This window comes from Peromyscus maniculatus, chromosome 11 (assembly GCF_049852395.1).
Source record: "Peromyscus maniculatus bairdii isolate BWxNUB_F1_BW_parent chromosome 11, HU_Pman_BW_mat_3.1, whole genome shotgun sequence".
Taxonomy (NCBI): Eukaryota; Metazoa; Chordata; class Mammalia; order Rodentia; family Cricetidae; genus Peromyscus; species Peromyscus maniculatus.
In genome coordinates, this window is record NC_134862.1 from 80,407,268 (window position 1) to 80,426,616 (window position 19,349).

General features: G+C 45.6%; 2 protein-coding genes across 8 annotated transcripts; one reads left to right on the forward strand and one right to left on the reverse strand.

The window, feature by feature from the left end:
* Positions 1–302: 302 nt before the first annotated feature.
* Positions 303–3,740, reverse strand: Nit1 (nitrilase 1). 7 transcript variants are annotated; one of them, XM_042258601.2, is made up of 8 exons: positions 3,609–3,740; positions 3,286–3,388; positions 2,950–3,045; positions 2,309–2,566; positions 2,104–2,207; positions 1,766–1,899; positions 1,512–1,637; positions 303–870 (listed from the first exon to the last, which is right to left on the reverse strand). In XM_042258601.2, coding segments are annotated over exons 2-8 (984 nt in total). In that variant the 5' UTR covers positions 3,288–3,388; positions 3,609–3,740; the 3' UTR covers positions 303–606. The 7 variants fall into 7 exon arrangements, with proteins under 7 accessions (XP_042114535.1, XP_042114538.1, XP_042114536.1 ...); XM_042258604.2 differs by having other exon boundaries at positions 3,265–3,388; XM_042258602.2 differs by having other exon boundaries at positions 3,641–3,729.
* On the forward strand, positions 3,726–19,269 carry Pfdn2 (prefoldin subunit 2). The gene is made up of 4 exons (XM_006990616.4): positions 3,726–3,858; positions 17,391–17,479; positions 17,581–17,704; positions 18,957–19,269. Exons 1-4 carry the CDS (start codon positions 3,784–3,786, stop codon positions 19,131–19,133), a joined length of 465 nt encoding a protein of 154 aa, XP_006990678.3. The 5' UTR covers positions 3,726–3,783; the 3' UTR covers positions 19,134–19,269.
* Positions 19,270–19,349: the final 80 nt, after the last annotated feature.

The following is a 19,349-nucleotide window of genomic DNA, read 5'->3' on the forward strand; positions in this document are numbered from 1 at the left end:
CTCTGAAAAGAGTGGGGGAGTGTGACGTGTTCCTCCCATTTCTAGTGAAAATCACAAATGCACTCTTACCCTACCCCAAGCCCCTTTGCCCTCGCTTCCTTCTGGCTTGAGAGAAAATGAGGTATTCAGTATCAACTACCTTTCCTCCTCTGGAGAAGGGGGCTAGGACATGCACTGAGCCTTGTTGCACTTTCTTAGGTAGGGAGGCATGTTTGAGCCAGGAGGCCTTCAAGTGGAGCCTATTCAAGCAGGTACCATGCCACCTCCCCTCCCAATCCCCAAAGGAAACGCCCAGACAGACATTATGATTATTATTATATTTTTTTCAAGGCCAGTGCTGCTCAGCTCTCGGCGTAACTCAGTTTTCATGAAATAAACACTGACTATGTAAAATTTTACTTTTCTGAAACTGAAATCCGAGGTCAGGTCAAAGTCTCTTCTTCCCCGTGAACTTGAACCTGTGTTCCATTAAGAGAGTTTAAGGCTCTGCAAGTGAAAGGAGCTGTGCTTGGGTCCTGCCTGCAAGTCACAGCAGCATCCCCTCACAGCCGTGTGCGCGCGCGCGCGCATCTCTGTGTGTCTCAACCCCAGCACAAGTTAAAAGGCTTAAGACAGCGGACCCAGGCTGCCGTACAGGTCAGGTCGACGGTGCTGGAACACAGGCAGGTGTTGGCGCATCTGTTGCAGAAAGTTGAGGTCGATTCGGGCAAGGCAGAGGCCTGGTCCCTCAGAGCAGCGGGCCACCACTGTACCCCAGGGGTCTACCACCATGCTGTGGCCGTGGCTTGCTCTTGTCTCGTGGTGGCGTCCGCACTGTGCTGCTGCTATTACGTAACACTGAGAGTCAATGGCACGGGCCCGCAGCAACACCTGAGAACGAGAAGTGTGTGCACTCCAGTACCACAGCAAGGAACAGGCAAGTGACAAGACATGGGCACTGCAGGCCCGTCTACTCATCGACCAATCTGCTCGTCAACCAGAATTAGTGACTACATTAACATGACTCACACCTATCTGAGGAATCAATTTCCCCACTAGATGGGAAGAAAATCCTTTCAAGTAGAAAGAACAGAGGAGGAGATCTAGTTTGGTTGGTTGCTTGTTTGTATTTTGTGTTTTTTGAAGTAAGGCCGTACTGTGTAATCCTGGCTGGCCTGGAACCCACAGAGATCTGTCTGGCTCTGCCTCACAAGGCTTGTGCTACCATGCCCCACTGTTTTCAGTTTTATTTTTCGAGACAGGGTTACTCTCTGTAGCCCTGGCTGTCCTAGAACTTGCTCTGTAGGCCAGGCTGGCCCTGAACTCAGAGATCTGCCTGCCTCTGCTTCTAGGTGTGTGCCACCACTGCCTGGCATCTATTTTGATTTTTTTGAGTCAAGGTATTACTATGTAGAACATGTTGGCCTTGAACCTGTGGCAAACCTCTAGAGTGCTTGGGATTTAGCTTTGTTCCACACTGCTAAGAGTACAATTAAAAGGAGTCCTTCTGTTTTGAAGAGGCATTCTCTTACCTCCCAGTGGGCGGGGCCTGTAACAGACCCAAAGGCTGAAGGATAAGTAAGTATTTCTGCCCCAGCTTCAGCCAATTTCAGAGAAAGTTCAGGGAACCGCATGTCATAACAGATTGCTAGACCGACCTGAAATGAAAAACAACCCACTCATCATCTCTGTCCTGTTTATAACGTCTAGTACCTTCATTATCTTACTCCAAAGAGAGATGGTACCACTTTTTCAATATATTCCTATTTCCTTCTCAAACTCCCACCTTGCCTGCTGGTGTGCTGACGGGTGGCTCAAGAGTTCGTCCAGGCATGGTAGAGTTGCTTTCCCGCATAGGCCCCTGACCTGGGATCTCTACATCGCATAGATGTGTCTTCCTGTAACTGGCCACTACTAGTCCTAGAGTAAGAGATAAAGAGAAAATACTCAGTACAGCCACTCCAGAAGTCCAGCTCAGCTCTTCTCCCATAGAGTAATTTATAAGCTAAGAACAGAAGTACAAAACCCGCTAAAGCCAAACAGTTGAGAAAATAATGCTGAAGGATCTGAGTTGAAGATAGAAAAGCCTGGAAAGAGGCAAGCTAAAATGTTATTAAGTCTCACCCTCGTTGTTCAGAAGCACATGACAATTGTAGATTTTCTGAGTCTGCTCCCAGTCTTGGCCACGCTCATGGAAGCCACCCAAGGACAGCCAGATTCCACATTCCCTGGGGGGAGGGGACACTGACAACTCAAGGCTCTACCCCCTCTGTGTGGCAATACAGGAACACTGCCCCGTAGTGATTCCACTCCCCTCCCACCCGTGTACCTGGCAAGCTGGCTATATCGTCCCAAAAGGTCCCCATCCAGTGGCTCAGACAGTCGTAATGTCTCGGCAGGATTTCGTGCAATGAAGTCAAATGCCTCAGGCAGGAAAGCCAGGCAAGCACCCAGTCTGGCCGCCTCTCGAACCAGCTCAGCACATGTTTTAAAGTTCTCTTGCTTGTTTGGTGTTGATGTTACCTGGCACACAGCCACCAGGGGCAGCTCCCAGGAAGTTGATGAGGACACCGCCATGGCTCTGGGCCTGTGAACGGCACAGGTAGTGTTCTCAGATTTGCTAACATGGAGAAACCCAGAGGCTCAAGTGGGATGGGCCAGAAACCTCGATTTTTTTTGGGGGGGGGGACGACAGGGTGTTTTGTAGTCCAGGCAGGTCTTGTTATGTAGCTGAGGATGACCTTAAACTCCTGATTAATCCTCCTCCTGTTTCCCAAGTGCTGAGATTACAGGTGTGTCCCACCATCCCTAGCGACTTCTTTCCATCCTTACAGAGCTTAACCCCAGAGCCACTGGAGTTCACTTATTAAACGTTTGGTGGGTGGCAGACACCTTTGTCTCCGACTATGCAGTTATAAACACGGACTGAGCAGCAATGTGGCAGGCAGAGAACATTAGGAAACATGTTACCTGGGCTGAGTACAAAGTACTGAGATTCGAGGTAATCGGTGTCCGGTACACAGAAGGGACAGGAGCTGGCGAGGCGGCCTGGTGATGAAGCCCAGCCTGAAGAAGGTGAGAAATCAGGACACCTAGCCCTCTTTCAAGCAGTAAGTTTCTAGAATCATCTGCCATTTCCAAGCTTAGCCAGTAATTTCCTCCCCCAAGACTTCAAAAACACCTTTTTTTTCCTTTTCTTTTCCTTTCTTTTTACTATTAGTAGCTATGGAAAGAGATCATAAAACGGGAAAATGGGAGAGGAGACCATGATCCGTGCCTCAATACCTCAACTTCCAGTGATCTCACATTAAAACTGAAGCCCTTTTTCCTCTGCCAAACGTTTCCGCAGTTCAAGTCATCTCATGGAACCTTCCTCGCTTCCCCAATTCTCTCTTCTGGGCTGTGCCACCTGCACAGTTTTATAGACTCAACACGTATCTTTCCCCTTACACCAGTATCTCAGAAGGAAAGGTCACTCTCCCTTGATCCCCACCATCTCGAGGTGGGTAGGGGGCACAGGACCAGATCCCGACCCTAGAGCCCGCCCTCTGATTAGCGCGCCCTTCCCCGCCTCTCCCTGGGGCAAGAATCTCCGTTGCCCAAGTTAAAGCATCGCAGGTGGAATTCACCGCAGCGGGCAGGGTTGGGGAGTAGGTCCTACATGAAGACACAGCCAAAACCATTCGCAGGGTCGATCTGAGGAGCTTCCCGGAGCCAGAAGGGCAGGGGCAAGTGGGTGGTAACTACCAGACCGGATGTGACGCAGTGCGAGTGCGCAGGCCGGAAAGCTTGCAGGTGGCGAAGATGGCGGACAGCGGCGGTCGTGTGAGCAAGAGCAGCGGGAGCAGCACGGGGAAGGGGGCGGTGTCGGCCGAACAGGTGAGGATCCGCGGGCGCTGAGGGCAACTGGGTCCACGTCGGGTTCGTGCAAGGAATAGGGTTTGTGGCTTTAGCCCCTTCCACGTTCTGCGTGGTCACACGCAGGGGCCGGGGAGGGTGGTGGTGGGGGTGTCTTTGGAGGTGATCACGAACCCTCCTAGGGCGTGAGGGGTGGTGTGTAGATGAGAGCCACGCCCGCGGGGTGGGAGGGCGAGTCGAGCGGGAAAGCCCTGAGGTGCGGGGTCGGGGAGGGTGTCCTGGTCTTTAAGGTAATGGGTCATCGTTTTCCCCGTCTCCGAGATACCGTAAAGAGGGTACGGGTTGGCGTGGCATCTAGTAACCGGTCCCAGAGGGTATTGGTCAATTAATTGTTGAGTCTGTGACTCTAAAACCGCGTTCACCGTCGCCGACACTCTGCAGAGCCACGTGACTCAGACTCGACCAGTTTGGTCTTCTTTAACTATTGTAACGAAGGAGTCTTCATTAGATTGGCTTTGTGGTTTGGTTTGGTTGGTTGGTTGGTTGGTTGGTTTTTGGTTTTGGGCTGGAGGATGGAGGTTGCGACAGGGTCGATCTAGGTAGGCCTGGCTTTTCTGCAATTCACTGTGTAGACCAAGCTGGCCTGGAACTCAGAGATCTGCTTTTCGCTGCCCCTGGGAATCTCAAATTCTGGGATTAAAGTCCTGTGTCACTATGCCGGGCCAGGGTTGTTTGGTCTTTGAGACATGGTCTCACTAAGTAGCCCAGGCTAGCCTCGAACTCGCTCACTGTGTTCTCGGAGTGTAGATTGACTCAGAAGAAACCAAAAACCCTTTTCTAATCCCAGTTTGCTTTTCCTGCTCTACATAACATCGGGATACGTCAGACCAGAAAGGCCTTTGTGGTATGGAAACTGCCTTGTTAATCGTGGGACTAGTGTTTAATCGATATCAGAAGAAAAATCACACAATTGAAATGAAAAGAATTGAAGTCAGGGGTTTAGCTTAGTGGGTCAAGTGGAAAAGCACTACTGAAGTGTATGATATGGGAGGGTGTTCAGGTCTCTGGGTTGGAGGCTCAGGGGTTGGGGTATGTGTGTATTGAACAGTTATTTTAATCATAGATACTTTTGTCAGTTAATTGTTCAACAGTCAGTACAGGCAGGTAAAGGTATTAGTATAAAGACTTTTTTTTTTTTTTTTTTTTTTTTTTTTGGTTTTTCGAGACAGGGTTTCTCTGTGTAGCTTTGCGCCTTTCCTGGGACTCACTTGGTAGCCCAGGCTGGCCTCGAACTCACAGAGATCCGCCTGGCTCTGCCTCCCGAGTGCTGGGATTAAAGGCGTGCGCCACCACCGCCCGGCTAGTATAAAGACTTTAAAACCTGCCCTATCAAAGAACATAATCTGTTGGGACAAGAAAAGGGGGAGTTTTCATAATTCTACTGTGAGGAAGAAAATAAGTGCACTTCTCTTAGAAGTGCAGCGAATATTTGAGGATGGAGGAGGTCGCACCTCTGACACAGTGGAAAAAATAACAAAACCTAATGCTTTCTGAGGGCCTGTCTTGTGTTAGGCTCTGCTGAACACAGAGAAATGGATAAATGAAACAGACCTTGTCTTCAGTTTGGTCAGAGACTCATTAAACAACAAGATAGCCAAGTGTGGTGGCTCATACCTGTCTTCCTGCTGGATTACCATGTGGGTTGCATGCCAGCCTGGGCTACATGGTGAAACACAGTCTCAGAAACAACCAAGACAGACAGAAAGACAAATAAAACAACGAGACTTTAAAATTTTAATTTAAAAAATTATTTTATGGGCCAGGCATTGGTGGCTCACACCTTTGATCCCAGCACTTGGGAGGCAGAGGCAGGAGGATCTCTGTGAGTTCCAGGCCAGCCTGGTCTGAGAGCTAGTTTAGTTTCAGGACAGCCAAGCTACACAGAGAAGTCCTGTCTCAAGGAAACTGAATAAACAAACAAACAAATAAATGCTAGCTGGATGGATAGATAGATAGATAGATAGATAGATAGATAGATAGATAGATAGATAGATAGATAGATAGATGCTAGTAAGGGGCTCCAGAGATGGCTTTTGCAGAGTCCCAAGTTTAGTTCCCAACACCCGTGTTGGTTAACAGAATAGGCAGGAGCATCATTGCAGACAGGGAAAGGGCCAGTGAGAGCAGCAGAAAGGGAAAAGCACAAGAAGCAGCCTGACTTGACAAAAACCTGCTTTCCTGGAAACCAGCCTGTGTCATGATACACACACTTACACATGTACATTATGTATGCACATATAATAATAAACTAAAAAATGTAAGTCTTGCCACAAAGTAGGTTGTGATGTGTGAGTCTGTAGTCCCTGTATTTGGGGGGAGAGGTAGAGGCAAGAGGATTAGGAGTTCAGGTTTGCTGTGGGATAATGCTCTTGTACACTGTAAAGATTTGTCACTTGAATTGATTTAATAAAATGCTGATTGGTCAGTAGCCAGATAGGAAGTATAGGTGGGGTGACCACACTAGGAGAATTCTGGGAAGAGGAAGGGTGGAGTCAGGAGTTGCCAGCCAGACAGAGGAAGCAAGATGAGATTGTCACACTGAGAAAAGGTACCAAGCCACGTGAATAAACATAGATAAGATTATGGGTTAATTCAAGTGTAAGAGTAGTAAGCCTGAGCTACTGGGCAAGCATTTATAAGTAATACTAAGTAATAATTTATAAGTGATAGTAAGCTTCTGAGTCAATTATTTGGGAAGCAGCTGCTGGGTATTTGGGAGTTGCTGGTGGGACAGAAACTTCCATTTACACAAGTTTGTTACATGAGATTCTGTCTCAAAAAGATAAGAAAAATCCCTGTCACTTGATAGTCAAGGTTCAGCGTGTGTTTTAGAGAGGATAAATCTTACTCAAACATAGCTTTATACCCCTTAGTTCCAAACTCATGCCCTAACAATACAAAATATGATTGGCCCCAATAGTCCCCAGAGTCTTAATTTGTTCCAGTACTAACTCAAGATTCCAGAATCATTTGTGCAGTGAAAAGCAGTTATCTCCTTCCGGCGTGTAATGCAGAGGTGGGCAAAGGGTAGACATTCCCATTCTAAGAGAAGTAAGCCAGGAGCCGGTAACAAGCTTTAAGTCTGATTCCAAGAGGGCAGGCATTGTCTTACAATTCTGTAATAGTTTTTCTCCCCATGTGCCATTTGGAAACTCTGGGGCAGGGATTGGGCCTCTGAGATGTTGAGCAGCTCCACCCACATCTATGGGTTTGGTGGGCTCAGACCATGCTTCATGCTCTTGGCCTAGAGGTGCATACTGATGCCTGCAGCTTTCCCAGGCAGACAGTGTACATTGACGATTGCTGTACTATTGGGGAGCTGGTAGCTGCCTGGCCTTCGCTGGGGATTGTTCCAGTGAGGATTCTCTGTGACAGTTTCCATTTCTACATCAGGTTTCTGTCTGGACCTCCCCACCCCATCCTGACAGTCCAGTGCATCTTTTGAGATTTTGGTAGAGGAAGCCATTTCTCCACAGCTCTTGCATCCTGCCTGCCTGCAGAATCAGCACCATGAGAGGCATGGACACTACCACAGGTTACCGCTAATGATGCTCTCCCCAGCTTCAGTGCAGGCTGTCCTCAAATAATTGGAGCGTGTGGGATGTGAGGAGCGGAGAGGCTAGGTAGACTAGGCGATGAGTTTTCTGCTCTCAAGACCCTAACTTTTGGTTCCACGATTGGAGGGACAGCCCCCCAAAAAAATACCTTTTTGCCATTGTATGATAATAGCACTTGGCTTCCTCTGTCAGTTCTTTTCTTTTTTCTTTCCCCAAGACAGAATTTCTCTGTGTAGCCCTGGCTGCCCTGGAACTCTGTAGACCAGGCTGGCCTTGAATTCAGAGATCCGCCTGCCTCTGCCTCCTGAGTGTTGGGATCAAAGGCTTATGCCACCACTGCCTGGCAATTCTAATTTCTTTAGAAAATGGTTGATGACTCTCCTTAAAGAAAGAAAGAGGGTTGGGGATTTAGCTCAGTGGTAGAGCAAGTGCAAGGCCCTGGGTTCAGTCCTCAACTCTAAAAAAGAAAAAATTAAAAAAAAAAAAGAAAGAAAAACTTGTTGCATTTATTATTTGTGTTTGTGGAGATACCACAGTGTTCAGAGGACAGTTTTGGAGAACTGGTTATCTCTTTCCACCTTGACAATCTGGGATCAAACTCAGGTAGCCAGGGTTGGCTGCAAATACCTTTACCAGCTGAACCATCTTGCTGGCCTGGCCACCTTCTTGAACTTATTTCTACTTTGTACATCCAGGCTGTGAATTTTCTAAGCTTTTAGGCTTTTTTTTTTAAAAGGCAGGCAGAACTCTGAATTCAAGGCCAGCCTTTCTGGAAAACCCTGTCTGGGAAAAAAAAAATATTATTTTTATGTGTATGAATGTTTTGCTTGCATGCATGTCTGGTGCCCACAGAGGTCAGAAGTGGGTGTGGGATGCCTGAGACTGAAGTCACAGGTGGTATCAACTGTCATGTGGGTGTTGGGAATGGAATCTGGGTTCTCTTGGGTGCAGCTTATGCTCTTAGCTGCTGAGCCGTCTTTCTTATTTGCTTTTAATTATGAATTCTGTCTTTAAGCTGGGTGGTATGTTTTTAGAAACAACAGATTTGGGTCTTGTTTTTTGACCCAGTCATCTGTTCTCTCTCTCTCTCTCTCTTGAGACAGAACTCAGCTGTGTACACTAGTTCTGCCTTGAGCTCACAAAGATCTACCTGCCTCTGCCTCCCAAGTACTGTGGTTAAAGGCATTGGCCACATGTCAAGCTTTGGTCTTATCTTTTTGTTTTGTTTTGTTCTGAAACAGGGTCTCTCCTTGTAGCCCTGGCTGTCCTTGAACTCACTCTGTAGACCAGGCTGGCCTTGAACTCAGAGATTCACCTGCCTCTGCCTCCAGGGTGCTGGGACTAAAGCTATGCACCACCAGTGCCCTACTTGGAGTGTTAAGACTTTTTACATTAAAGTTTTCTAATTACTGTAATTTTGTTAAATGTGTTTCTGGTTGGTTGGACTATTGGTAGTTTTTTTCCACTCTTCATATTTGTAGACTTACTGTGCTAGATTCTATGAAGTGTGTGTGTTTGTGTCTGTCTGTCTGTCTGATTTTTATGAAGCCCAGTCTGGCCTTGAACTCACTGTGTAAGTAGGGCTCACCCTGAGTTCCAGATCCTTCTGGCTCAACCTCTAAGTGCTGGGATTACAGGCATGTACCACCAATCTGGGTTTAAGGAATGATAGTGTCTTTCTTAGTTCTCCTTTGTTCTTCTATCCCTGTCTTGAAATTTATTCTTTTGGTTTGGTTTGGTTTGGTTTGGTTTTTTGTTTGTTTGTTTGTTTGTTTGTTTTGTTTTGTTTCTCGAGACAAGGTTCTCTGGCTGTCCTGGAACTTGCTCTATAGACCAGGCCATCTTAGTACTCACAGAGATCTGCCTGCCTCTGCATCCCAAGTGCTGGGATTAAAGGCATGTGCCACCACTGCCCGGTGACATTTATTCTTTCTTGTACTTTCATGCTTCAGTCTTTCTCCTCTGTGTATAGGATTCCTTGTTGGCTTGGTGGTCATGAACTGATTTGGTTTGGTACTTTCTTTGGAGTGCCCTATTTCTTAGTGCGTTTTAATATGTTTATTGCATGTACGTGCATGTTCATCCAGATGACAGCACAGATATGGTGGTCAGGATAACTCACCGGAGTTAGTTCTTTCCTTCTACCTTGTGGGTCCTGCTGATCAAAATTTAGGTTGTCAGGCTTAGCGGCAAGTGTCCTTATCTATGAGCCATCATGCAGACCCAGAACTGGTTCTTTCTTCCCACCTTTGCATGGATTCTGAGAATTTAACTCTGGACATCAGGCTTGGGCAGCAAAAGCATTTACATGCTGAGTCATCTTTCTGGCCTGGAAAAAAAAGTTTTAAAATCTTATGTAATGGATAATTGTGAGTCTAGGAGAAGGCTTGGGTTCATAAACTATAGAAATATCTAAGAATATCATTTGAGGGCTGAAGAGTTGGCTCAGTGATTAGAAGCACTGGCTGTTGTTCCTGAGTTCCTGAGTTCAACTCCCAGCAACCACATGGCAGCTCAGAACCATCTGTAATGAGATCTGGTGCCCTCTTTTGGTATACAGGCAGAAATACAGACAGAACACTATACATAATTAATAAATAAATATTTTTTAAAAAGAATATCAAGCTGGGTGGTGGTGGCACACACCTTTAATCCCAGCACTCGGGAGGCGGAGGCAGAGGCAGGCGGATCTCTGTGAGTTCGAGGCCAGACTGGTCTACAGAGTGAGTTCCAGGAAAAGTGCAAAGCTACACAGAGAAAGCCTGTCTTGAAAAAACCAAAACCAAACAAACAAATAAATAAATAAATTGAAACTGTAGCTAATAAAGTGAAGGGATAATATGAACAGACTCTTTAGTCATGCTCCCACTGTAGAAATGAGACAGGAAGAACTTTCAGAAAGAAAGAGGGGTTAAAAGAGAAAGGAAAACCAGAAAATTGGTTCAGTCCTAGAAACCAAAGGGGAGTAGGGGACTAACCTTGAGTCAGCCTCTTGATGGTTGTCTCAGCCTCTCTTTGTTGTCCTTTGGTGTTGGTTCTCAACCTGGTGTGACGTCCCTAGGAAACAGTTGACAGGTGCATGTCTAAAATGTGTTTAGTTTTAGTGGGTAGAGTGCAGTGATGTTGCTGAGTACTGCATGATGTACAAGATTGCCAGTGTAAGAAAGAACTGTATGGGGCTGGAGAGATGGCTCAGAGGTTAAGAGCACTGACTGCTCTTCCAGAGGTCCTGAGTTCAATTCCCAGCACCCACATGGTGGCTCACAACCATCTGTAATGAGATCTGGCGCCCTCTTCTGTGTACATAATAAATAAATAAATCTTTAAAAAGAAAGAAAGAACTGTATGATTCATAATGTCATTAGTGCCAGTGCTAAGAAACTGTCCTACTATGGTATTATTTATACTTTATAGGAAAAGGACAAGTAGTTTAGACATAAAGTAGTGTATAATAAAGGCAGTACTAGGATTTGAAACCAAGTAAGTCTATAAAGTTTGGGTTTATTTATTTTAGATTTCATCTTTGTCTTTTGTATATGAATGTTTGCCTGCATGTATGTATGTATATCATGTGCATTCCTGGTACCCACAGAGGCCAAAAGAGGGCATCACTTCCTCTAGAACTGGAGTTAGAGGTTGTCTTAAGCCACTGTGTGTTTTGGGAGATGAACCTGGTTCCTTTGCAAAGACATTAAATACTCATAACTGGTGAGCAATCTCTCTGGTCCCCAAAACAAATATTTTTTGTTCTTTGAGACAGGGTTTCTCTGTGTAGTCCTGGCTGTCTTGGAATTTACTCTGTAGACCAAGCTGGCCTCAAACTCAGATATCCCACCTGCCTCTACCTCCTGAGTGCTGGGACTAAACGTGTCCACCACCACCATCACTTCCCAGCTTTGTTTGTTTGTTTTAAAAAAGCAGATTGAGCCTTGAGAAAAGGCAGTTGGATTATGCAGTTATACACAAGGCTATTCAAGATCTCTGGGAGGATAGTTTGGTAAGTGATAATACCACACAAAAGACAGACAGTAATATAAAGTAAATTAGAGGCAATGAGTATAGACTGGTCTGCAAAATTTGAAGAGAATGGATGGACGTGATAAGAGTAGTACGATCAAAAAAGTTTTCTTTGATAGTTAACTACATTTATTATAAAGAGGGCACTAAAACCAGTAATGCCAGCATTCAGGAAGAGGAGGTGGGAGGCTCAGGAGTTCAAGGTCATCTTTGATTATGTAGCAGTAGTAGGCCAGCCTGGCCACCTGAGACTGTCTCAAAACCCATAAAACCCAGGGAGGATGGATGCTGAAATGCTGAAAAGGACAGGAGATTCCAAAGATACACAGGGAAACCCCGTCTCAAAAATCAAACAAGGGCTAGAGAGGTAGCTCAGCAGTTAAGAGCATTGGCTAGTCTTCCAGAGGTCCTGAGTTCAATTCCCAGCACCCACATGGTGGCTCACAACCATCTGTAATGAGATCTGGTGCCCTCTTCTGTATACATAATAAATAAATGAATCTAAAAAAAAAACCAAAACAAACAAACAAACCAAAAACAAACAAACAAACAAAACAAAAAAAAAAAACGAGAAAGGACTGGAGGCAATCAGTGGAGCCGTCTCTCAGGAAATACATTTCAGATGGATTCAGTGAGAAATCTCTCCCTAGTCTATTTTTCCAGTATCCAGTTAAGAAGAAATGGCATGGAACATGGCCAGCGGGCATTTTTTTTGGAGGAAAGATAACATGGGTCAGAGCAGAGAGATGGCTTCGTGGGTACAGGTGCTTGCTGCCAGGCCTGACAACCTGCATTCAATCCCCGAGTCCCGCAGGGAGGAAGGATAAAACTGAATTACACAGGTTTATTGTCTGACATACGATCCTCTGCCTCATAAACCTCTTCCCCATAGATTTAATTTAAAAAATATCCCTTGGGTTATTTTTTTTCCTTTTTAACCTCCCCCCCCCCCCAAGATTTATTTACCTTATGTGCATGCGTGTTTTGTCTGTATGTATACATGTTCACTGTGGGTGTGCCTGGTGCAGAGATCGGAATGGGGGTTGGATCCTGTTGTGGAATATTATTTTAAGATGTGTTACATTTGTTTATGCTGTGGAACATTTGTTTAATGATGCAAAGATGTGTTGCATTCTTTTTTTTTTTTTTTGGTTTTTTCGAGACAGGGTTTCTCTGCGTAGTTTTGCGCCTTTCCTGGAGCTCACTTGGTAGCCCAGGCTGGCCTCGAACTCACAGCGATCCGCCTGCCTCTGCCTCCCGAGTGCTGGGATTAAAGGCGTGCGCCACCACCGCCCGGCATTAAAGATCTTTGTGTTGCATTCTTTTATGTTGCATTTGTTTAACTGTGAAGTTGTGTTACTTTGCCTGTCTAAAATACTTGATTGGTCTAATAAAGAGCTGAATGGCTCTGAATGGTTATATTTGCTTATTTAAATTTTCCTGAGAGATAACAGAAAAGAAGGCAGAGTAAATAGTGACAAATAATACAAATATAAGTAGAAATTATTTGAGGTTGGAGGTATAGCCCAGTTGTTAGAGTGCTTGTCTTCTATGATAAGGCCTTGGGTTGAATGCTTAGCATAGAATATACTGGGTCTGATCAGTAGCAAGGCAGGAGAAAGGATAGGCAGGGCTGGCAGGCAGAGAGAATAAATATGAGGAGAAATCTGGGGAGAGAAGATCTAGGAGCAAGAAAAGGAGGAGAGGAGAACACCAGGGGCCAGCCATGGAATAAGAGTGAAAGTAAAATGCACGGAAGTAAGAAAAGGAAAAAGCCCAGGGGCAAAGGGTAGATGGGATAATTTAAGTTAAGAAAAGCTAGCTAGAAATAAGCCAAGCTAAGGCCGGGCATTTATAAGTAACAAGACTCCATGTGATTTATTTGGGAGCTGAGTGGCAGGCCCCCAAAAGAGCGAAGAGTAAAAACAACCAACAACAGGATCCTTTGGACCTGGAGTTACAGATGGTTGTGAGGCACTATGTAGGAACCGAACCCAGGTCCTCTCCAAGAGCAACAAGTGTCCATGACTGCTGAAGCATCTCTCCAGTGCCATCTTCTTTAAAGTTATTTGCTTTTAATTTTTATTTTATGTGTATGGGTGTTTTGTCTTCATGTATGCACACCACATGTTCACTTGGTGCCTGAAGAGGTCAGAAGAGGGTGTTGGATCCCTTGGGACTGGAGTTACAGATGGCTAGGAGCTGGGTGCTGGGAACTGAACCTGGCATTAGTGCCTGGTACCTGCAGAGGCCAGAAGAAGGGAACAGATCCTCTGGACGTGTAGCTATAGGCAGTTGTTGGTTACCATGTGGATGCTGGGAATGAAAACTAGGTTTTCTGAAGAGAAGCTCTCTTAACTGCTGAGCCATCCTCCTGCCCTAAGTTATCAAATGAATATGGTAAGGGGCTGGGAATGTCGTTTGATGATAGAGGGTCTGCCTAGCATGTGCACCACCCTGAATTATCTCCCAGCACTGTAAACACAGAAACAAAAGAGGACGAACAAACAAAAACCAAAAACTATACAGCATTGAGTAACCAAGAAAGAAGACAAAGCAGGACTATAAATCAAGGGGAAATTGTTATTTCTGTGAGATTAATGTATGACAAACCAGAAACAGCATAGTCATAGAAAAGGTTCTTAGATGTAGAGAAGCCTGTGTATAAGTCAGCTCTGTCTGCACCCGGGGCTGTGACTCTTGATTTATAAACTAAGGTACATGTTCTATAGTTGTCCCCTCCTTCCCCAGGCTGTAAATTGAACCCTGACACACAAAGTGCTTTACCACTGAGCTGTACCTTAGTCTGTTTTCATTTTTTAGAAGTAAACGAGATGGAACATCAAGGCTGTCATAGTGCTTGGAGCATAGTAGATGCTCTTTACTTTCCATACTGTGGAAAGCAGTTGTAGGGTCATGAAAGAGTTAAGTGCTTAAAAATAGGTTATATTTGCATATTTAAATTTTTCTGAGTGATAACAGAAAAGAGGGCAGAGTAAATAGTGACAAATAATACAAATATGAATAGAGAAGATTTGGGGTTGGAGGCATAGCCCAGTTGGTAGAGCGCTTGTCTTCTCTGCATGGGGCCTTGGGTTGAATGCTTAGCATAGAATGAACTGGGTATGATCAGTACTCTTGTATTCCTAGCAGGACTTGGGAGGTGGAGACAAGAGATCAGAAGTTCAAGTCATCCTTGGCTACATAGCAAATTTGAGGTCATCTTGGGCTATAAGGAACGAAAAGAAAAAAAGGGAAAAAACCTGGGTTGGTGGTGCGGCATGCCTTTAATCCCAGCACTTAGGAGGTAGAGGCAGGCGCATCTCTGAGTTCGAGGCCAGCCTGGTCTACAGGGCAAGTTCCAGGACAGCCAGAGCTACACAGAGAATCCCTGTCTTGAAAAACAAGAACAAACAAACAACAACAAAAAAGCCACCAACAACAACCAAGACCACATAAAGTAAATCTTATTTGTTTGTTTGTTTGTTTATTTATTTATTTTAATATGCTATGGGGGCTGGAGAGATGGCTCAGTGGTTAAGAGCACTGGCTGCTCTTCCAGAGGTCCTGAGTTCAATTCCCAGCAACCATGTGGTGGCTCACAACTATCTATAGTGGGATCTGATGCCCATTCTGACCTAAAGTTATACATACATATAGAGCACTCATATACATTAAATAAATAAATAAATAAATCTTAAGGGGAGAAGAAAAGAACAATAGGGAATAAGGAAGGGAGAAAAATTAGACATAGCCACAGGGGAGAAGACCACTAGGAAATTGTATTTTAAAAGGAACAATGAGAATTCTGAGGAGTGGAAATAGAGCTAGACTGTTTTTATCCTAGAGACCCCAGAGATGGCAGCTTAAAACTGGCTTTAATCCCAGCACTCGAAGGCAGAGGCAGGCAAATCTCGAGTTCAAAGCCAGCATGGTCTCCAAAGCTAGTTCAAGGACGGCCTGGACTGTTATGCAGAGAAACCCTATTTAGAAAACAAACAAACAAAAAAATTGGCTGACCGAGCATTTCACCTAGAGTTACGTTGCGGTTAGCTGCTGACGGTGCATTTACTTTTACTGCACTCATGGCTGAATTTTTCCACACCGGGATAATTGACACATTCATATCCTGAAAGCAAACAACAAAAACTGGGTCATATTACACTGGAGTAAGGAACTAGGGTAAAGGGCTGGGATGGCTCACTGGTAGATGCCTTCTTGGCATAGTGCAAGTCCTAGACCTGATCTCCAGTGCTACAGTTCAGGGGTGGAGAGGTGTGTGTGTGAAGGAAACGCTGCTATTAGTAAGAATGCTGGCTAGGAGTGTGGCACCACATCTGTCCAGAAGAGGGCGCCATTTGGTGCTGGAGAACTGAGTTAGTTACAGTATTTACTTTTGACTTTCCTTCCCCTCTCCTTTTCCAATTCTTTCTTCCTACCTTTCTTCATCTTTCCCACTCTCTTCCTCTCCCCTCCTCCTCCCCTAAAAAGTCAGGGCCTTTGAACGCTTGATCCTCCTGCCTCAGCTTCCTCGGTGCTGAGATTATGGGCTTGAGGCTCTAGGCCAAGCTCTTTTTTTTTTTTTTTTTTTTAAATCAAACAAACCAAACAACTTGTTTGTCTTTTTCTTTTTTCTTTTTGTTTTCTTAGTTTTTCAGGACAGTTTACCCCTGTGTGGCCCTGGCTAGCCTGGAGCTTACCGTGATCTCTGGGAGTGCTCAGATTACAGGTGTGAACAGCCAGACCAGTTTTAATGAGTGTTTTGAAGAATAGCAGGTAGCTTGCAAAACTGAGCACAAAAGGGCTAATTAGAGTAAAGTTCAGGAACTGGGGCCGCTTTAAGGAGTCCAGGAATCAGAGCAGCAGGTCTCTCCTCTGTGACCACAGGGCTCGTAGCTCCAGCCGCTTCCATTATATTACCTTTGTCTCTACCCACAACTCAGATATCTGAAAAAAGACTAGTGTGGGTTACTGACTTCTGGGGTCCAGGGGACAAGGGTTTTGTGGTTGGTGGCCCCATAGAAGCCCCGCCAAGTTAAAGAGGAAGAAGTTCCGCATTGGATGGGGGATAGTCAGCGTACCGTGTAGGCGTGTCTTTTTCGTTGTTGGTAGTGGTGCTGGGCGTTGAAGCCAGTGCCTCTTGCATGCTGAGGCACCGCTCACTGAGTTGTTTCTCCAGCCCTGAGTGTTGGTACCGAGCTTCTGTGACTCAGTGAGTAGAGCACGTGCTGCACAAGCCTGGCCACTGGAGCAGGATCCCTGGAACGCACAGTTGAAGTGGAGAACGGAGCTTGCAGAGCTGTCCTCTGTGGAGTTCAGTCCCCAGTCCCCACACCCAGAAGCTACCTGTAACCGTAGTTCCGGGTGAATCTGACACCCTCTTCTGACCTCCACACATGTACATGCACAGGCACACACATACACATGAGGTAACACTTTAAATCTTAGAAAAAGGCAAGGACTGAGAAGATGAGGCCTCAGTGGTTAAGGGTACATACTGTTGTTTCTTCTAGAGGACCCAGGTTTGATTCCCAGCACCCATAGCAGGCCTGTGACTCTAGCTCCTGGAATCCAACACCCTCTTCTGGTCTCTGTGTGTGCACAAACACACACATATCCATATAATTAAAAATAAAAACATCTTGGGGGAGGGGGTGTGGAAACTGGCGAGATAGGTCAGTGGTTAAAAGAATTTACTCCTCTTGCATAGGGCCTAGGTTCAGATCTGTTATTAAATCTCGTGCCTGGCAAATACCTCCCACAGGTAGGCACGGGGAAATTGCAAATTTGTATTCTACTCCTTTCCCAAGGTGGGTATCCACTTCTGCATCTCTGTAAAATTGGCCGTCCTATGGGCTGCCCCTACTTTCTGGCATTTTCACGGTCTCATCTCTCATCTTCTCTCTCTCATGCTCTTAGGTAATTGCTGGCTTTAATCGCCTTCGGCAGGAACAGAGAGGCTTGGCATCCAAAGCAGCTGAGCTGGAGATGGAACTGAATGAGCACAGGTAAGAAAGGCAGAGACATAGTAGAGCGACTGCATGGGCCTTTGGAGGGAGGGCTGCACTAGAGCGGAACTGAATGTGGAGGTCTCCTTCTCCTACCCTAGCCTAGTGATTGATACACTGAAGGAAGTGGATGAAACCCGCAAGTGCTACCGCATGGTCGGAGGTGTGCTGGTAGAGCGGACCGTCAAAGAGGTGCTGCCTGCCTTGGAGGGTAACAAAGAGCAGGTGAGCAAGAATGCCCGAGGAGGAGTTGGGCAGCCAAGAGGTAAAATGGGGATGCCCAGGGATCTAGGGAAGGAATGTGAGGGGAGAAAGTCATGTTGGAGATAGTATATAGCCTGTTAGTCTGTGCCCTTTATACGATTACGAAGTCCAACTCCTTATGGGAGGAGTTGCTGGCTGTGTGCCCTTTCCATAGGCTCTTTGATGTGGTTGATTTGGGAGGAGGATGGGTAGAGCAGTGTTTCTCACAGTGTGGTCCATGGATACCTGAATCAGAATCACCTGAAGAACTAGTTTAACAGTGCTGGGAATCAAATCCAGAGAGAGCCTTATACACAATAGGCTAAGCATTCTGCCACTGAGCTCTACCTCCAGCCAAGAATCAGCTGAACATACAACTTGTTACTCTCTCTCGGACCCACTGAATCAGACCCTTAAAGATACCATAAGTGACATTTTAAAAGGAGAAAGAGGACTGACTGGGGTGCCATTCATTGGTGATTAACTTGCTATGATGGGGCAGGGGAATCTTGGGTTTGAAGCCAGCCTGGGCTAACTATAAGTCACTAAGTAAAAAAAATGAATATAACCTAAAAGAAGAAACCATAGTATGATAAATGCTATTTTAAAAACAAGCAGCCCACCCTCCCTGGGGACTGTTGACAGTTGAAGGTTGCTAAGAGAGGGTGGCTTTTTTGTCTTCAGTGTCATTGTCTTCAGTGACGTAGCCCTGGTGAGTCGCTCATCCTCCAGTAGATAGCTCCAGACTCATGCCCACAAGGGTGGTCCTGGTTAAACTCGGTGGGTCACAAAACAAAACAGAGATATATGATTATGAGATGGGGGACTGTGGGGGAGGTGGATAAAGGAGTGGGGCTAGCCTGGACGGAGGCAAAGGTCAGCATGGTCTACAAAGTGAGTTCCAGGACAGCTAGGGCAACACAGAGAAACCCTTTCTCAAACAAACAAACAAACAAAAAACCACAAAGGGGGTGGGGTGGGGAAAGAGTGGGATGAAGTACCTAAGTATGATCAGAATATATTCTGTACATTTATGAAATGGTCAAAGAATAAATAACAGAAGTAAGAAGCTCAGGTGATTCCCTTGTATTAGACACTGAGAGTCTGGGCTTTGTTCATTCCTGGCCAAAGGTAAGGCTGAGTATGATCTTGTTTCACTTCCTCTAATCCTAGTCCATTCCAGGTTGGGGAAAGGAGACGTGCATTTCTGTAACCTCTTTCCCTTACCTTCTAGATACAGAAGATCATCGAGACACTGTCACAGCAGCTTCAGGCAAAGGGGAAAGAACTCAATGAATTTCGGGAAAAGCACAACATTCGTCTTATGGGGGAAGATGAGAAGCCAGCAGCCAAGGAAAGCTCAGAAGGAGCTGGTGCTAAGTCCAGCTCAGCAGGAGTGCTGGTCTCTTAGGAACTAAGGCCTCTGCACTTTCTTTTTCACCCTGACTCCCACTTCTGATTTCTTTTTATTGTTGTTGTTATTATTATTATTTTCTCTGCTATTGTAATATTTTTTTGTTAATTAAATGTTTTGGTCAGAATGCTTAGCTGTAGCCCGAAACTTTCTCTCATTTAGGGTTACATTAAGGGCAAAAGACAGCATACAGCTGGGCATGGTGGCACACAT